This window comes from Prinia subflava, chromosome 1, assembly GCF_021018805.1.
Source record: "Prinia subflava isolate CZ2003 ecotype Zambia chromosome 1, Cam_Psub_1.2, whole genome shotgun sequence".
In the NCBI taxonomy this organism is placed as follows: Eukaryota; Metazoa; Chordata; class Aves; order Passeriformes; family Cisticolidae; genus Prinia; species Prinia subflava.
In genome coordinates, this window is record NC_086247.1 from 20,465,156 (window position 1) to 20,481,258 (window position 16,103).

Below are 16,103 nucleotides of genomic sequence, written 5' to 3' on the forward strand. Positions count from 1 at the left end.
AATTCAAAGAGGCCAATGGGTAGAAAGCTGTTATTAGGTCAGAAAGAATAAGCTGAGGCCTAGAAAGGCACCTGAGTTTAAGTGGAAAGTCTGGGTCTCCCTGAGGTGAAACAAAGTGGATGAGAAGGAGGGGTGCTGCAGAATGTTTCCCTTCCAAGGGAGCCCCCACAATAGGGTAGATGAGGTCAGGTCTCTGGAGGGCTATCAGGAGACACTCCTGCACAGATCCCAAATCTCAGGTTTACATCTCTTCAAAACATGGATGGGCCAGGATTGACCCAATACTGCTGGAATAAAAGAGCTTGAGGACCAAAATTCAAGTCCTGGAGAAACCAAGGACTTTCTTGGAGCACTACAAGATGTATTGGGGTGATTTGCAAATAAAGAACTGATTAAGCTTTCTTGTATGCAGCTACCTGTTGAGCAAGAGTGTGAGTGTTTAACTGGTAATTTCATTTATTTCTGATTTGAAAGACAAAATTTCCCTTATAGAATACAAAATGTGCTGGGATTCAAGGTACTGCTGTCATTGGCAGGGGAGGTACGGGCCTCCTTCCCACAGCCTGTGGTGACATTTCCCCAGGATGCTGTGTAGAAGCTAATGAGCCTTTCAGACTAGAGGCCCATCAGGCCATCTGTTCAGCACTGTGCTTCAGACCATTCCATCTCAGCTGACTGTCCCTGAGCTGAGCTAAATCTTGGGCTCTACCCCAGTATTTATTGAGGGGAATCCAGTGCTGCCATGACACAGCATCAGCAGGGGAAATGCCACCAAAGCTCTCGGCATGTCAGCAACATTCCAAAGCCTGTGCCTCTCTCCTTTTTGGGGGCAGGCTATTTGTGTAGCCATGCCCACTCTTTTCTTGTTTGCATTGCTTCGAAGTCAGTTTTCCTCCTAACATGCAGTTTAATGCTCTTACTTTAAATTTGTCCCTCACTCTGATTCCTTATGATATTTGGAACCTCTGCTCTTTGCTGGTTTAATATTTTGACCATTTTTTTTTTTTAATTCAGATGAAGTACAGGCTTGAGCACTCTCTGTACCATCTGTGCTGAGTCTCAGGCATATAAGATTTCTGCCAAAACAATTAGGTACTGAACAGGGTTCTCAGGCAGTCTAAGGGTGCAGCATCCCCCAACACGATGACTCCAACGTCCTCAAGCCTGTGCTTATCTTGTCTGTAGGAATTCTTATCTGAATTTTTTATTCTGACACCATTGGCCAACCTTATCCTTGTTCTGTCAGTAAAACATTCCTAGGGAGATGAGCAGAAAACCAGAAAAGTCCCAGCAGTGTCCACAGGCATCACAGCTCCTCATCCTGGGTGACCAGCACCCAGGGGACAGCCTGTGACTGATAAATTCCTGTTGCATAGGCTATGAGAGGGCAAGTTTTGGTTGTGCTGCCTGCAGAGCTGCCTGCTGCTGCTGACACCAACAGGCAAAGCATCCCTCTGCTCCCCAGCTGCACAGTCCCCCATGAGTTCATTTTTAAATGGTCTCTTTTAGACCAGATTTTACCTTGCATCTGAATCTTACCACCTCCTGGCAAAGCCAAGCTCTGCTGTGTTGGCTTTCCTGCCCCCTGGCAGCACATGGCACCTGAGGGCACAGGGCTGGGGCTCAGCAGTGGGTGTGCAGCCCTGCTGAGCCCTGCCTGTGTTTTCTCTCATACAGCTCAAGGGTTTATGCAAAATGAAACAAGTGTGGCAAAACATCTAACTGCACCCAATCCAGAGTGCCCCAGAAGCACAAGCTGACATCAAGACCTGCCTTGGCTTCTGGCTCAGTCTTCTCCATTTGCTGTCAGGGTGATGGAGCACCTCTTTAAGAGCTTGCCTGTGCTCTAGAGAATCCTCTCCAAACAATGCCAGCACATTTACCCTCACTAGATCCTCTCTGCAAGGGCTCTGAGTGCATGCAGTGGGGTTGAGGTGGTTGATCCCAATTCCACAGCAGGCTGCAGGCACCCTGGGAGAAGAATGGGATCCTGGTGTGGCATTCAGCCCTGCAGCCACACAAAGAGGGTACCAGGGGCAGGAAACTTGCTCTTCTCACTAATGTCCTTGGGTGGGGCAGTGCTAAGGAGCTCAGCACTGAGGGTACAAAACCTGCATCCCTGCACTGTGCCTGCCTGGGAGCCAGGACGACAAGAGCCAGTTTCCAGGAGCTCCCATGCAGACAGGGCTCCAGCTGCAGGGAGCCCAGGCAGGCTGGGAGCCAGCAGGATGCCCAGCCCCAGGGCCTGTCTGGCCAGAGTTTACTGACCTATTTACTGCTCCTCCCTCCATGTGTGCAGTGATCCTCTGCCATGTCAGGGCTTGCCTTTCCTCTGTTTTCCAGAAGAAGCAAGCACATATAAATGGCTGAGTAGTACTGCAGGACAAGCATCGCTCCTGCCCCTTTAGTAGCTGCTCTGAAGAGTAAACAGTGAGTGCTTCTTTCCTCCAGGTTGTGTTGGTGCTTTAATCCAATATGAAGCACCATTCTCTGGGCACACTTTGCATACCTCTCCTAGATGAAACCTACCACATTGTCATGGAGTCAGCTGCACCAGTTTTGAAATGTTGTGCTAACTGGGCACCCAGGCCAGACTGGATGGCTTGGAGTTTATGTAGGTCAGTGCCTTGGGCTATTTTTAAACGTTGGGGTGAGGATTACATTACCCTGGTGCACTACCATCCATAAATCTCTCCAGGTGCCAGCCCGGGATTTCAAGCCTGGTGCTCTGGGCACACCAAGCAGCCAAGAGTGGGTGAGTACTTGGTCAGGGAAGGTGGAATTTTGACACTTTCCCCAAGATGATTTTCCCCTTAGCTCTGTGTGGTGACACTCACTCCTGGTTATGTAAATATCTCTGTGTTTCTTCAAGGGAGTTAACTGTGTAAGCATTCACAGTAATGGTGGAGTTCTGCTGTGTACTGTTGTTGTGCAGAGAATTTAGTGGGAACAGAAAGTGCTCAAGACATGGCATGAGTGGGCCCCAAGTGCTGGAACTTTAATTTATTCATCTCTTGTCAATGTCCCGGAGCCTTACTGAATTTGCAGTCAGTAAAATCTCAGCAAGGCTGCATGACTTTTAGCTGCTACCTGCATGACTTTTAGCTGCTACATTCAGCTCTTACTGTCTGCCCCAGTGCTGGTTTCAGCTCTTTTCTTCTGCTGCCTCTCTACCAAAAGATGCTCACTGATTTTAATTATTCATCTGTATGAGGTCTTTATGTCCACTCTGTTCTCAACTTTACATCTCCAACCCCAGCCATCTCTTCTACATCCTGCAGCTTCTGCTCGTATTTAAACATTTTTAGCAGGTTACCAGAAGAGAGGGAAAAGCCAAGACACAAAGCAATGGTGGTCACAGCTCAGCATTGCTGTTGCACCTGGCCTGAGCAGGAGGCAATGGGCTCTGAAGCACCTTGGAGTTACTCTGAAGGACTGTGCTCGGGTTTGAGTATCTTCAGTAACCAAACTGTGTCCTAATTACAATACATTATAAATGTTTTTGGTCTATCAGCTTTTGCCACACAATGCTGCTAATGCTTATAAGCCAATCATCTAAAAATACCCCTTGTGTGTCCTACTACAATACATTTTCCATAGTTCTATTTCTCCAAAACATCTAGTCTAATTACAAAGTCATAATTTGAAACTTGTTTCTAGTTCAATTTCTCTCTCAACAATGTCTGTCCTATTCCATAGTCTTTCTAAGTCAACATATTTCACCTCAGAATTTACAAACAGATGCACAAGACTATGTGAGCCTTCTGTCAAGCGTTGAAAATTCTCTACAAATCCATTTCCCACATTCAGTGCACCTTGTGTGTCCCCAGCCTCTCCTCCTCCCCATCCCCATCCTGCTCTGCCAGAGCCTCCCCTCCCTGCTGGGCTCTGGAGGAGTCTGTCCCAGGGGCTGCCCGAGGCACTGTGTCCTGCTGGCTCCAGTGTCTTGCCTGTGGCTGTTGTGAGCTGCTTGTCCCTGGGCTGGGAGTACACTGACAAACTCTCCCTTCCCTCTGATGTGATTTTTGCTCACATTCTCCCTCAAATCCTTACCGGGCCATATCCAGATGCTCGGGGTGGTGTTGCTGGCTCTGTGCTTGCGGGAGCACAACCCGACCTCCCACAGACACAGGCAGGTGGTGGCTGTGACCCCCGATGGCAGCCCCGGGGGATGGGAGGGGACAGGGTCGTGTGCTGTGCCTGCTGTGGGCCCTGCTCTCTCTGCTGAGACCCAGGGCTCTCCAGGGCTTTGTGGCAGAGGAGGATTTGTTTTCTTTTTGACGTGTTGTAAAGTGCCACATGCACTTGTGTGGCTGTGAGGCAAAGCCCTGGCTGCTCTCCCTTTTGCAGGCTCTTCTGCATGCACGTGTGCAGATGCAAGAAGCTGTGGCAAAAAGCCCCAAACAAACAGAAAAGAGGAGATTGCATTTTATTTTTCTGGCAAGTTAAAATCTGTTCTAGTGAGGTGTGAGGACTAATGCTTTTTAGTTTTCAGATTTTTTTCATTATAGCATTATTGTCACTTGCAGACCTTTAAAGACTCTGTGTAACACCCATAGGGACCAGTGCAAGCAACCAGAGAGCAGAGAGACCTGCCATTATTTGTAATTAATGTTGAAATTGAGAAAGAGATGATGATTGAATGGAGATGATTTCACACCACATAGCAGGGCAGTTGAAAGAATAACCTCCAGGACAGCAAAGCTTTTTTCACACAGAGTGGGGTTTCAAGAGAAGAAGCAAACATCAGCACTCAGACATCACTTGTCAAAAGAAAGGCTTAGCCCACAGCAATTGGAGGGGCACAAATGGGATAGCAGAGGGAATGAGAAGACAGATATGGAAAACTTACTTTTCATTCCAGAGACCAGGGAAAGGACCTGCAGGGTAAAAGAGGAGAAGCAAGGGCCAGTGCCCCATGCTCATGGAGGTGCCAGCTTCTTGACACTCATGCCAAGTGTGCTGGAAGGATCAGCTTACTCCTAACCTAAATTCAGTGCAGGGTTTTTAATGAGGTGACAAGTGCAGAGCCCAGAATGACAACAAATCTATGGAGTCTTTGGTACAAAAGCAGAGCTGAAGACATGGGTCCTGCTCTCTCTTCTGAATTCTTAGGGCTTTCTCCAGGGGAAGTGATGGAAAGCAGGTTTGGAAAGTTTATCTGAGAGACTAAGGTGCCAAACAGCTTAGCAAGGACAACGGTGAAGTTTAACTTTAAGCACAAACACAGTGGGTGGATGAAGCTTCTTACCTCACCTGGAGGTGCAGTGGAGGGCAGCTGCACCAGCCCCACATGGCTGGGATGATGCCAAAACCTCACCATGGTGCTGCTCCAAGGACGAGCTGGCCCCTGTGAAGGTGTTTAATGTAGTCCTTGGCAGGAAGAGCCCTGCCAAGCAGGCACTGCCCCCTGGGAGCAGCAGCCCTGCCCGGGCAGTGCTGTGCCCTCAGGAGCAGCGGGGCACCGAGGCAAGGGCAGAGGAAAGCTGGGATTGTTTTGCACCTCCTAATAAAGGCACTGCTGTCCCCAGGTTTTCAGCAGCAGGGAGAGAAACAACAGTTCAGCACAGCCTAAGCCTGTGTAGAGCACAGCAAAGCACTGCTTGGCTGTAGGAAAACCCCCAGAAATTGATGACCGAGGGGAGATCTGGATTTAGTGTCCTCAGATGACCTCTCGTTACAAATTCCTTGGCTATTTATAAATGCCCCCATAAGACTAGAGTTCAAAAATGCACTAACATTTAGAACTGCAGAGCCAATTCACCTTCTCTGATATCTTCTGCATGCTAGGGAATTCAGAGAGTGTCTGCTGCATGGGGATGGTCAAAACTGGCCCCAGAAAGAATTTGTTGCAACAACATGCTGAAGAATACATGAACCACTGGAAGCCCCTGTTGGGCTGATGACTGCAGCAGACACAGCCTGCTGAAGCAAATGAAAGGGGCCTTTTCCAGGAGCTGTACTCCATGGGGGAGAGCTGCAGGAGCAAAGGTCAATACAATCCAGTGTAGGAACCTAATGTGATGGTGGTCTGTCCCGAGAACTCTTGCACACCACAATCACAAAACAGCTCTGCCTCCTGCCCTCCTCTTCACTTGCTATTAGAATAACAGAAAAGACCCAGCCCTGGTGTGTGCCGACCTTATTGCTTTGTGACACCACCCTCAGCTGTGACACCACCCTCAGCGTGTTTGCTCTGAATAAAAGGTTTCCCGGTGGTAAATTTTAAAAAAATAGTATCTGCCACCTAGTGGTAAATGAATTTGTTTTATGAGAGATGATGTTATGGCTTGCTGGGTTAACGATGGCTTTCCAAAGGTATTTTCTGCTTGAAAACTTTAAGTATTTGTTTATTATAGATTTCGGGCTAAGTTCCAAATAGTTAACAGCATGTAGTATTAACAAAACTAACAAAATTAAGTGACTGTTTCAGTGATTTGCTTCTATTACGGAAAAGGTCTCAAAGATGTTGCTACTAGCCTAGACTAGCAATTCACAGGATGTAATATGAATTCAGATTTTTCCTCAGAAAGTCGTATCTGTCAATAAGTGCTCAAGAGTGTAATTTGGTTTTAGGAGTGTAAGGAGCCTAATTTAGGAACAGAGTGTGAAGAGCATGTATTAAAGGATGAGCAATAAGGATAAGAGCAGTCATAGCCAGCCCTGTGATTGCTGTGGGACTTGATATATTCTGCAAGTCATGGCTAGAGGGGAGGTGTTGAAATATGTTTCCCTTCTGCACACTTAGACAGCTTCTGTAGAAATCAGTACAAAGTGCAAAAACCGTCTCACAGAGCGGTTTTGGTTTTATTACTTGGGTTGCTTTGTAGGAAGATGGTCTTTCCCAGTCCATCCCAGTCCCCATCCCTGCTGCCTGCTCTCGCTGGAGGATCCCTTGTAGCCTCCCAGGTGAGATGTGGCTTAGGTTTAACATCCTTGGCCAACAGCAGCAGAATCAGACTATCTGTGCATGGGCACCCTTTCAGTATATTAGGAACACCTATAAGAAAGATGAAGAGGCACTTTATACCAAGGCCTGTGGTGACCGGAGAAGCAATTTTAAAGTGAAAAAGGCTAGATTTAAATGTGACATAAGGAATATTTTTTTTGATGATGAGGATGGCAAGACACTTTAACAGGTTGCCCCAGAGGCCAGGTTGGATGGAGGTTTGAGCAACCTGGTCTCGTGGAAGGTGTTCCTGGACATGGTAGGGGCATTAGACAAGGTGACCTTCAAAAAGTCCCTTCACACCAAAACTATTCCATGGTTGTATGGTTCTGTATTGACCCAGCGACACAGTAGGCCCAGAAAGTTTAATATTTATTAACAGGCATTATTTTCAGTGGTAGCTGGATGCCGAAAATATCCCAGAAGCAGTTAATTTCTTGCACCAAAGTTAAATTACCAAGCTGTTTATAGCCAAGCCAAACTGACCCTCAACTGATCTGCTTGTATCACGTTTGTTTGACTGAAGGAGCTCCCACCCAGAGGACAGGAGCAGGTGGCATTGGAGCCAAGGGCCTCCCCCAGCTACGTTCTCCCAGCCATGGACTCACCGCTCTGTAACCCATCCCCTGTGATTCACCACCTCCATAAGATGGAAGTAAACTGTGACAGTGAGGCCATCTGCTTGCAGGCTGTACATAAAGGACTGGCTTTTTTTTCTTTAGGTTTGAGTGTTTCCAGGGTAATATTCCCTGCTGCAGCAGTAAATGGGTGTTTTTGGCACTGGGGACCCCTTGGCTGCCCTGTTGGTGTGAAGGTCCTTTAGGAGCCAGGGTCCCCACGTGTGACAGCAACCAACTGCATTTCTCAGCCAGGCTAATGGCAGGGACTACTCTCCACTCTGAAGAGTTTCAAGTGTGCAGCACACCTGCACAGCACCAGCCTGTTACGTGGGGTCATTGGTCAGAGACAGAAACAACAAAATTCACCAAGGGTCATCAACAAATAGCATGTTTTATTGCTCAGAACCCTCTTATATAGGGGGTTCAGATTTTCCAGGCTTGGACAGTTGATTGGCCCGGGTGTTGACACTGCCCAGCTCCTTAGCCAGTGATATGTTTGCATTCAGGATTGAACAGGGTTGGCTGAGGTCCCCTGTGTAACTTCAGATCTGTCCTATCGTTGCTTACCCAGAGACTTGTTCTAAAATGAACTAGGCTTGGCTGAGTTGGATTTTCTTTTATGGCCAGATTTATTTGTCCAGCTACAGGCCAGCTGAGCTGTGACACTGGCCCACAGGCGCTCACCCTCTCCCCTGGCAGGTTAGGGAACATCAGATTCTGTGCCAGCACAACCTAAAACATTGAGTTCCCTGTTAGGAGAGTCTGCTGCAGGGGAGTGCATCAGATGAAGAGGTGGCAACCCTTCCCCCTCCAGCCCCAGGGGCTCATGAAGTGTGAACCAGGTGGTGCTCACTGGGGAGATGCTGGCCCAGGTTCATGCAGGCACCACCAGGTGTGTTCTGTTACACACATTTCTGCAGTGGGAGGTGATGCTACTTCCCACAGGAGTGCAGACCCAAGTGCTGAGACCAGGGCAGCAAAGTCAGAATTGCCTTCAAGCAATTACACTGACAATTCTCCCCCTCTTCCAACATGAAAAATATTCCTATTACTTTGGAGCCATTGATTCAGCAGGAAGTGCTGTCATCCCCTCCTCAGCTGGCAAGTGTTCTACCCTAATGTCAACTCTTCTAAGGAAAAGCTCTCCATCCCTCATCCACAGCTTTTCCCAGCCAGGCAGTCCCTGCAAGAACCAAACCAAGGGGACAAAGAGTTCAGCTTGACCTTTTTTTTTTTTTTTTTTTTTTTTTTGGGAGAAGGCTGCTCCCATCAAGGTGTTTATCATCAAGATTTTCTTCCTAGAAATACCCTAGAAATCAAATAGAAGAGGTTGGATTGAGAGAAGTGTCCTTAAGGAAATGTGACTGATCATAAGTGGTGCCTCTCAGCCTTCAAAATCCACGAGACTGTATCCCCTGAATCCACCACCTCTGGCCCTGCCTTCAGTACCCAGCAAGGGACCACAGTCATGTATGCCCAAAAATACCTTTGTGTTTTCTTGATGGCACTCCCCTTTTTGCCCATCAAGCCCTTTAAAAATGAGGCTCACACGACCTGCTTAGAGTGCTGTCTTCTTTAATGGAAGAGTTTAGAGAAGCTGCTGACACACAGTTACTGGGACAGATCTAAATCCGATGGAGAGGAGCGGTGAGGCAGAGTGGCTGGGTCCTGGCCCGCTGCAGCTCAGCAGTGGCAGATGTAAGTGCAGCACTTGGGTTCTTCCACAATCTCCGTGAGGCTGTCACTTTTCACGGAGTAGGTCACCTCCTTGTCGCAGCATCCCGTTGGTGGCAGGCTGAATTGCTTCAGGTACTTTCTGTAGCTGCATGCCTTTCCCCTGCAGGTGTTGCGCTCCTCCTTGCGCTCCGCAGACACGGTCACCTTCCCGTCTTTCATCACTACACTGACGTCCTTGGGGTCAAAACTCTTCACATCTATCAGAGGCAGAGGACTTGAACAACAGCACGAGTTCAACATCATGCCAAGTCTTCTCAGTCTGGAATTAAAACAGAGAACAATCCTTATTTTCCCATATCCCTTTCAATTCATTTCTCCAAAATGGCTATTTCGCTCCCATCCTGCATTCCTGTTTCAACCTTTGCTCCTGACAGCACTGTCAAACCTCTCTTTGTCCTGCCCTAGAGGTTGCCAATGTCTGTAGAAAGCAGCAGCTCTCTCTTACCTGTCCATCTTTCTCTCCAGCTCCATCTTTGCGCAGAGGGCCCTTCTGGCCAGGTGCCGGGTGTGGTGCAGGCAGCAGCAGAGAGGCACACACCTCTGCAGGCGGGCTACACACAGCTTGTCACGGAGCAGCTGCAGGCGCAGGTCCAGCACCCTCATCTGCTTCTGCATCTGCCTCAGGTTGTGCATGGTGTCTTCCCGAAGGTGGCAGTGGACAGACATTGTTACGGTGTTAGATGTTACGGGTGTCAGAGCAGGAGCAAGCTTGAACGCCCCAGCAGCTTCATCCGGTGGTGTGGGAGTGGAGCTGCAGCTGCAACTGAAGCCTTCCAGCAGCCCCCCTGTGACATCACCAGGGTTCTGGTTCTACTGTCACCATGGAGCCACAGCGTTCCACGCACAGCGGCAGCCCCCGCTGCAGCCCCCGGCCCAGGGGAGCCCTCGCAGCAGGACAGGCAGGGCTGGACACGGCAGGAGACGGGCACAGAGCAGAGCCAAGGGCCCTGGGGAGCGTGGTGGGCATGCAGTTCCACACACAGTGCTGCTTCAGTGTGGCTGCCTACAACACCCAGCAGTGATACTGACCATCAGCTTCCATCCCATCACCTCTGACAAGTGCTGGAGCCCAAGACATGAAATATATTCTCTCAGACAGGCCTGTGACATAAAAGCTAATCCCAGTCCCAGCAGCACCCACACCCTTGTCTCTCAGGCATCTGCCCAGTGGCAAGCCAGATGATGTGTTATTTTCCCAAGGTGAAAAATGAATTTGACTTATCAATAAATCAAAACAGTCAGCTTATTTTATACTGAATGATAGCTTCATCCATTAAAAAAATTGCTTTGTGCTTCATTACTCATAAAAGACATAACTTTTTCATCTGAAGCCAGTCTTTTATTTAAAAGCTGAATTCAAAGGTTGACAACATGTGAAAAGTCCCTCCTGTATGGAGCCTGTACATCCCTCTGATGGCACTACTTTGACTTTAAAACTCAGACACACTCTATTCTCTATCCTATTCTTTACATGAAAGAGACCTTCAGGAGGTCTCTCTTGCCTGGTGAGTCTGAACCCTTTATTCTCCAGAGGGGATTTTGTTTGCCAAGCCCAGTCTGAAGAGATGAGGTCTGGAGCAGATCACTCGAACTGAGCATTGAGCTCAATCTTCCTTCTGATACACAAGTAGGAACCGCAAAACCCATTCCAAAGTAAAGATGCTGAACACAAGGGTGTGTATCAAAACAAAACCTCTGCAGGGAAAGCAACAGCTCAAAAATAATTTGAAATTAAACCTTCCTGGCACATGAAACTGGGGGACTGAGGATTTGCCATGTGCCCCACAGGAGAGTGAGGAGGATCTACAGGCAGTGGTGCCTGTATGTTGCTCACTCCTTTGGGATGCATCCTTATGCCAAGGGATGTGAACTTTCCCCCCAGGCATGCTCATCCAGGGAGATTGTCCCCAGACCAGGAGAGCATCAGCACAGTCTGCAAGCAGAACACTGAGCAGAGGGACCTGCAGGCAAAATAACCTTGGAGGGCATCACCCCACACTGTACGTAGGACAAGCAGGTGTGCATGGACACAAACCAACCAAGCAGGTGCTTGCCAAGCTCTGCCCTCCTCCACTGCCCCCTTTCCCACCCATCATCACAGGCAGAAGGGCAGCATCCAGCAGTGCTCTTGGCATGCATTGCATGCCTTGGGAACAGTGTATGCTTTGCCTTGCCTTACTGTGTCCTAAAACCTCCCAGGAAATCCTGCAGTCGGATGAAACACTGTGTCAGCGAGAGCCCGCTGTGGAATTAATTAATCCCGGGGTGGCAACGCTGGTTTGCAGAGACTTCCCGAAACACCCCTGCGTGGAGCTCCTCATCCCCCAGGGCTCCCTCACACTAACCACATACCTGCACTTATGTTTGCAATCAGTGCTTAAAAAACATAAAAGCCAATCTGCAGGCAGGATGTTTTTGTAATGCTCTGAAAAATGGGCTGTAGTTTTTAAAACAATGGAAATTTAGAGCTCTGAAAGTAATTTGTAACCTTATTTTTCATTACTGCAGCAGCTAAGCAATGTTGGTGAAGAGTTTTTTTCATGTTTCTATTGCTGTTTTTCATTACTCCCACACACTTTAAACTTTTGGTCTTCTGCTGCAAATCGTTCGCTTTGCACTTATAAGAGATGGAGAGGTAGCTAGACTAGACAACACAAGAATTATTTTTCATCTTGTATTTTATGAAATTTCTATAAAGATCTGCATGGCAATCATCCTCAGTGTGACTTCCTAGGGGCTGAGCAGAAGTGGGCACCTGCTATGGCTGACACAAGTGACTCTCTTGATTGTATGTACTTGGAAAGAGCTTTGGAAGGTGGTTGCTGCCTCTTTCTACCACTTAGCACCATTTCCAGATTACAGCAGCTGAGTATGACAAATTTACTTTCAGCATTCTCAGCCATACGTGATCATTTCCAGTAGTGCTTCCAGAGAGCTTACAGTCTGTGGATGTAATTTTTTAGGAAAGGGGTCCTCAAAAGCATTCAGAGAAGAAAGCCTGATCTGTCTCTCTTGGCAAATGAGGATGAGTTGCCTGGTATCCCTTTCCAGGCTTTCATCCCCTTTAGGTGCTGGCAGTACACAGAAACCCATGCTCCTAACAGCTCTAAAGGGCCAGATCCCACCTCAAGCCAACAAATGTTAACAATAAAATTCCCTGATTTACAGTGATCTCTGAAAATATGCTGCTCTGTTGGGCAGAGTTGGGCTCCTGACTCATGAGAAGCTATTTGATTTACAGAAACAGCTCACTCCTGAGGAAGGCTAATCTGCCATGTGTTAAACAAGCATTTCCTGATAGGCTGCTTCCCACAGGCAGAGCCATGTCCTCCACTTCCTCCTGAGCTCCCCCTGCATCGACTGTTCTGGGCTGGACCAGCTTCCGATGGGAGTGGGATGGATGGCTGAGCCAGGGCATGAGAATCAGGCTGGGAAACGTCACCCACCATGAGTAACGCTGCTGGTGCCTCTGGGATGTGTCAGGAAGAGTTCTGTACTGCAGGAAGGTGAGCTGCTCTGTAATTATTTCCTGTGAGCTGTGGAGAGCTTGCCTGCCCTTCTGGGCACAGATGGGTAATTATGGGCCACACTGGAGGAATAACCAACCTCGTGCATGTGACTTGGCCAATGTCACCACTGTGGAGCTGGTGATTCTCAGGCACACGGAAGTGGCACTCACATTTCTGTGGGTCTGCCTAGCTGGCCCACTTGAAAGGAGACCAAATACTTCCTGGAAGAAAGATGGATAAGAATTTTTTGTAGTACAGATCGACTCCACCTTGAAGACCTGTTGTCTGTCATTTCAAGAACCAGCTCAGCTCTTTTTCCCTAGGGGAAGGAGGGACTTCTGCCACACAGTGTGTTACTGCAGCTGCTGGTGGTGTAGTTCCAGTAGCCCTTCTGCTAGGGAGGATCTCTTAGTGTTTCTCCTTCGTTGCAAGTCAGCTGGTGCTGTAAATGCAATGTGGAGTTAGTTGCTGGTGGCGTGCTGATACATGGATGGTGCATGTTACTGGGACACGGGGAATCAGGGTAACACCACGCTGGTGTGATGAAGGCTTCAGCTTAAGCAGGTCCCTGCCCAGTGAAGCCAAGGTGAATTTTGACTTCTGCTAAGACCAGGCTCCATGTTTGGGGCTGTTAACGAAGTGAGTCCACTAATAAACCTGACTTGCAAGTGCTGTTTTGAAATTGTCTTTACTTATCAATGGAATAGGAAATCCTCCTATTTCACGTCTGCTGCAGTCCTGGAGAGTCTGCACAGTCAGCTCTGACCTGGCATGAGGAGGAGGATGAAGGAGTGCATGTGCTACAGCATCCATGTCTGATCCAGCCCTTGTCAGCCTCACAGGTTGTCTTGAACCAACTCCCACAGTGACTTCAAAGAGAACATCTCAACACAGACAGGTCAAACACAGTATAGGTTCTTTGGCTCCTTAAGCATCCCCGGCTATCAAGGTCTTCCTGATACCCATGAAGCTGAGAAGCTCCTCAAATGTAAAAGCAGAATGGAGCAATGGAAGCTGGAAGATGTCCTTCATAGCTTACTCTCAGGTGGAACTGTCCCCCCCTTGTTCACAGGGCAGAGCCAGGGACTCTCCGCTCAGAGTCCACTGAGTCCACAGAGTCCTCTGAATTGCCTGGGGACTCCACAGATATGGACTTGAAGATACTCCATGTGACCTGAAATTCAAAAAAAGCCCCTACAAAAATCCCCTCAAAAACACGCCACAAAGCCCCACCAAACAAAAAACCCAACCCTAAACCTCCAAAAACCCCAAAAATCTAACTCCCAGGGCTGGATGCACTGCTGTCTTCATTGTCCTTTCAAACACAATGCCTGAATTAACCATTCCTTCAAGGTTTCTCTTGGTTTATTTTGAGCAAGAGCACACCAAATTCAGCAAGTACCAATCAATTCAGAGTGTGGTCAACATATTTTCAGACCTATTAGGTTTTGACAGTGTCTGAAGCACTGATTTACAGATATCAGCCAGAATACCTTAACACCCTAGTCACATTCTTAAGTGGAGTGTAAGGATATCACTTGAAGCTGGGTCTGGACCAACCCTCAGACAGAAATCCAGGTGTTGTTTAATTGAGAGTGCAATTGCATTCAGAGCACTGTAGCCACACACTGCACTCAGGTAACTGTGTGCTCAAATGGATAATAATGATAATTTTCTCCTCTTCTAATTTCCATATGGAACGGAAGTAATTAGCCTGTAACTGTGCCCCTGTGTGTCCAGCCAAGTATTGCTGAAAGGCTTGGAGCAGACCAGGGCATCAGGCTCCAGCTCAGCCTCCTGCTCCTTGGAGAAGCACTGACTTCCCATATAAACCTGTGGAATAACTCCTGGGGCTGGGATTTCCGGATTGCCAACACACTGTTTGTGGAAATGAGACATATTTGATATTCTCTTGGCTTTACCAACATATTTATCACCCTTTAACTTCATAGGAAAAATTTTTCATATTATATCAATAGCTGCTTTTTATCTTTCCTCGAGGAATCCTTTCTGCACTTGAAACTCATAATGGAGCAGTTGAATTCCTTAAATTCAAATTTAAATGATTCATCAAATATTTTGCACTGATTCCCCAAGCTACTGCTCTGACACACTCATGCTTAGTCAACTTTTTAAAAAAAGAGTTGTCTTTTCCTTGTTTTCCTGGTGCTGTCCTAACATGACTTCCTCCTAAATAATGTTCCTGCATTATCATGGGCTCTCTCCCACTCCTGCTCTCCCACTGGCACATAGTGGTGGGGATCTGAGAGGCAGGACCATATTCTGTTACACCTAAGTGAAAAAATGTCCTTCTTCTTAACAAGGTTTGGTCTAAACAGTCCAGGTGGAAGAAAAGGAAGGGGGTACCCTTTCCTTCCACAGCAAACTGGTCAATCAATTCCAGACCTGCTTATGGTATTATTCACTCCAGCTTGCATGTTTGAATGTAATTAAAGCAGTGACAAGTCTTTCCCCATCATACTTCAGGGCACCATGCTACCCAGCTTCATTGCTAAAGATGCTTTGCCCCATGTCTACACAGGACCTTGACCAAAACATCCTGCAGCACCTTGCTGTGGAGAGCAAAACCCCATGAACGTCAGTGGTGTGAATTCACACGAGGGCCTGGCCTGGCTGGGCCACCCCTGCCATTGCTCCTGCGGAGTGGGGCAGTGCAGACTGCCTGGGCTTGCACAGCTGCTTGCCATCCTGCACCTTTGGAAGGGTTATGGTGTGGGAGAGCTGCTCACTCCCTCCATCAAGCCAGTCCCTCTTCCAAAGGTATATCTGAAATCTGCTGCAATGTTTAAAGAGGGCAGCTTGCTGATCAATTGATTTTTTTTTCTCTCTGTCACAAGCAGAGTAATTTCTAGGACTCCATACCACCTTTCTGTAGCAAAACCAGGAGGACTGCAGCAGTTTTCAGGCCTTAAAGCTGCTCTGAAAATCCCCTTGCTTCAGCTTTTGTTTTCAGCCAACATTAATGTATTCCTACTGTTCCCATTTAGTACAAATAGCTCAGGAAACTGAGCTTCCAGAAGAGGTGAAAATTGTGGAGTAGCTGAAAATGGTGATTATTTGTGTTTTCCAGTTCTCGGGTGGATGAACAAGATAGGTTGTATTAGCCAGCCATGGACAACACCCCAGGTACAACTCCCAGTCTGAGAACAAGTGCCAAGAGCCACTGATGTCTGTGTAGTTCAGTGTGTAATGTATCTACTGTGTCTTGTTCTTCCACTGTAGGTATCTTGTCCACCCAAGTGCAAACAAAATGTTGTTTGCTACAAA

General features: G+C 47.8%; 1 protein-coding gene across 1 annotated transcript; it reads right to left on the reverse strand.

Annotated features, from left to right (window-relative positions):
- Positions 1-7,745: 7,745 nt before the first annotated feature.
- ODF1 (outer dense fiber of sperm tails 1) lies at positions 7,746-14,034 on the reverse strand. Its single transcript, XM_063389906.1, has 2 exons — positions 9,752-14,034; positions 7,746-9,565 (listed from the first exon to the last, which is right to left on the reverse strand). The coding sequence occupies exons 1-2, from the start codon at positions 9,970-9,972 to the stop codon at positions 9,253-9,255; spliced, it is 534 nt and encodes a 177-aa protein (XP_063245976.1). The 5' UTR covers positions 9,973-14,034; the 3' UTR covers positions 7,746-9,252.
- Between the last annotated feature and the right edge of the window lie 2,069 nt (positions 14,035-16,103).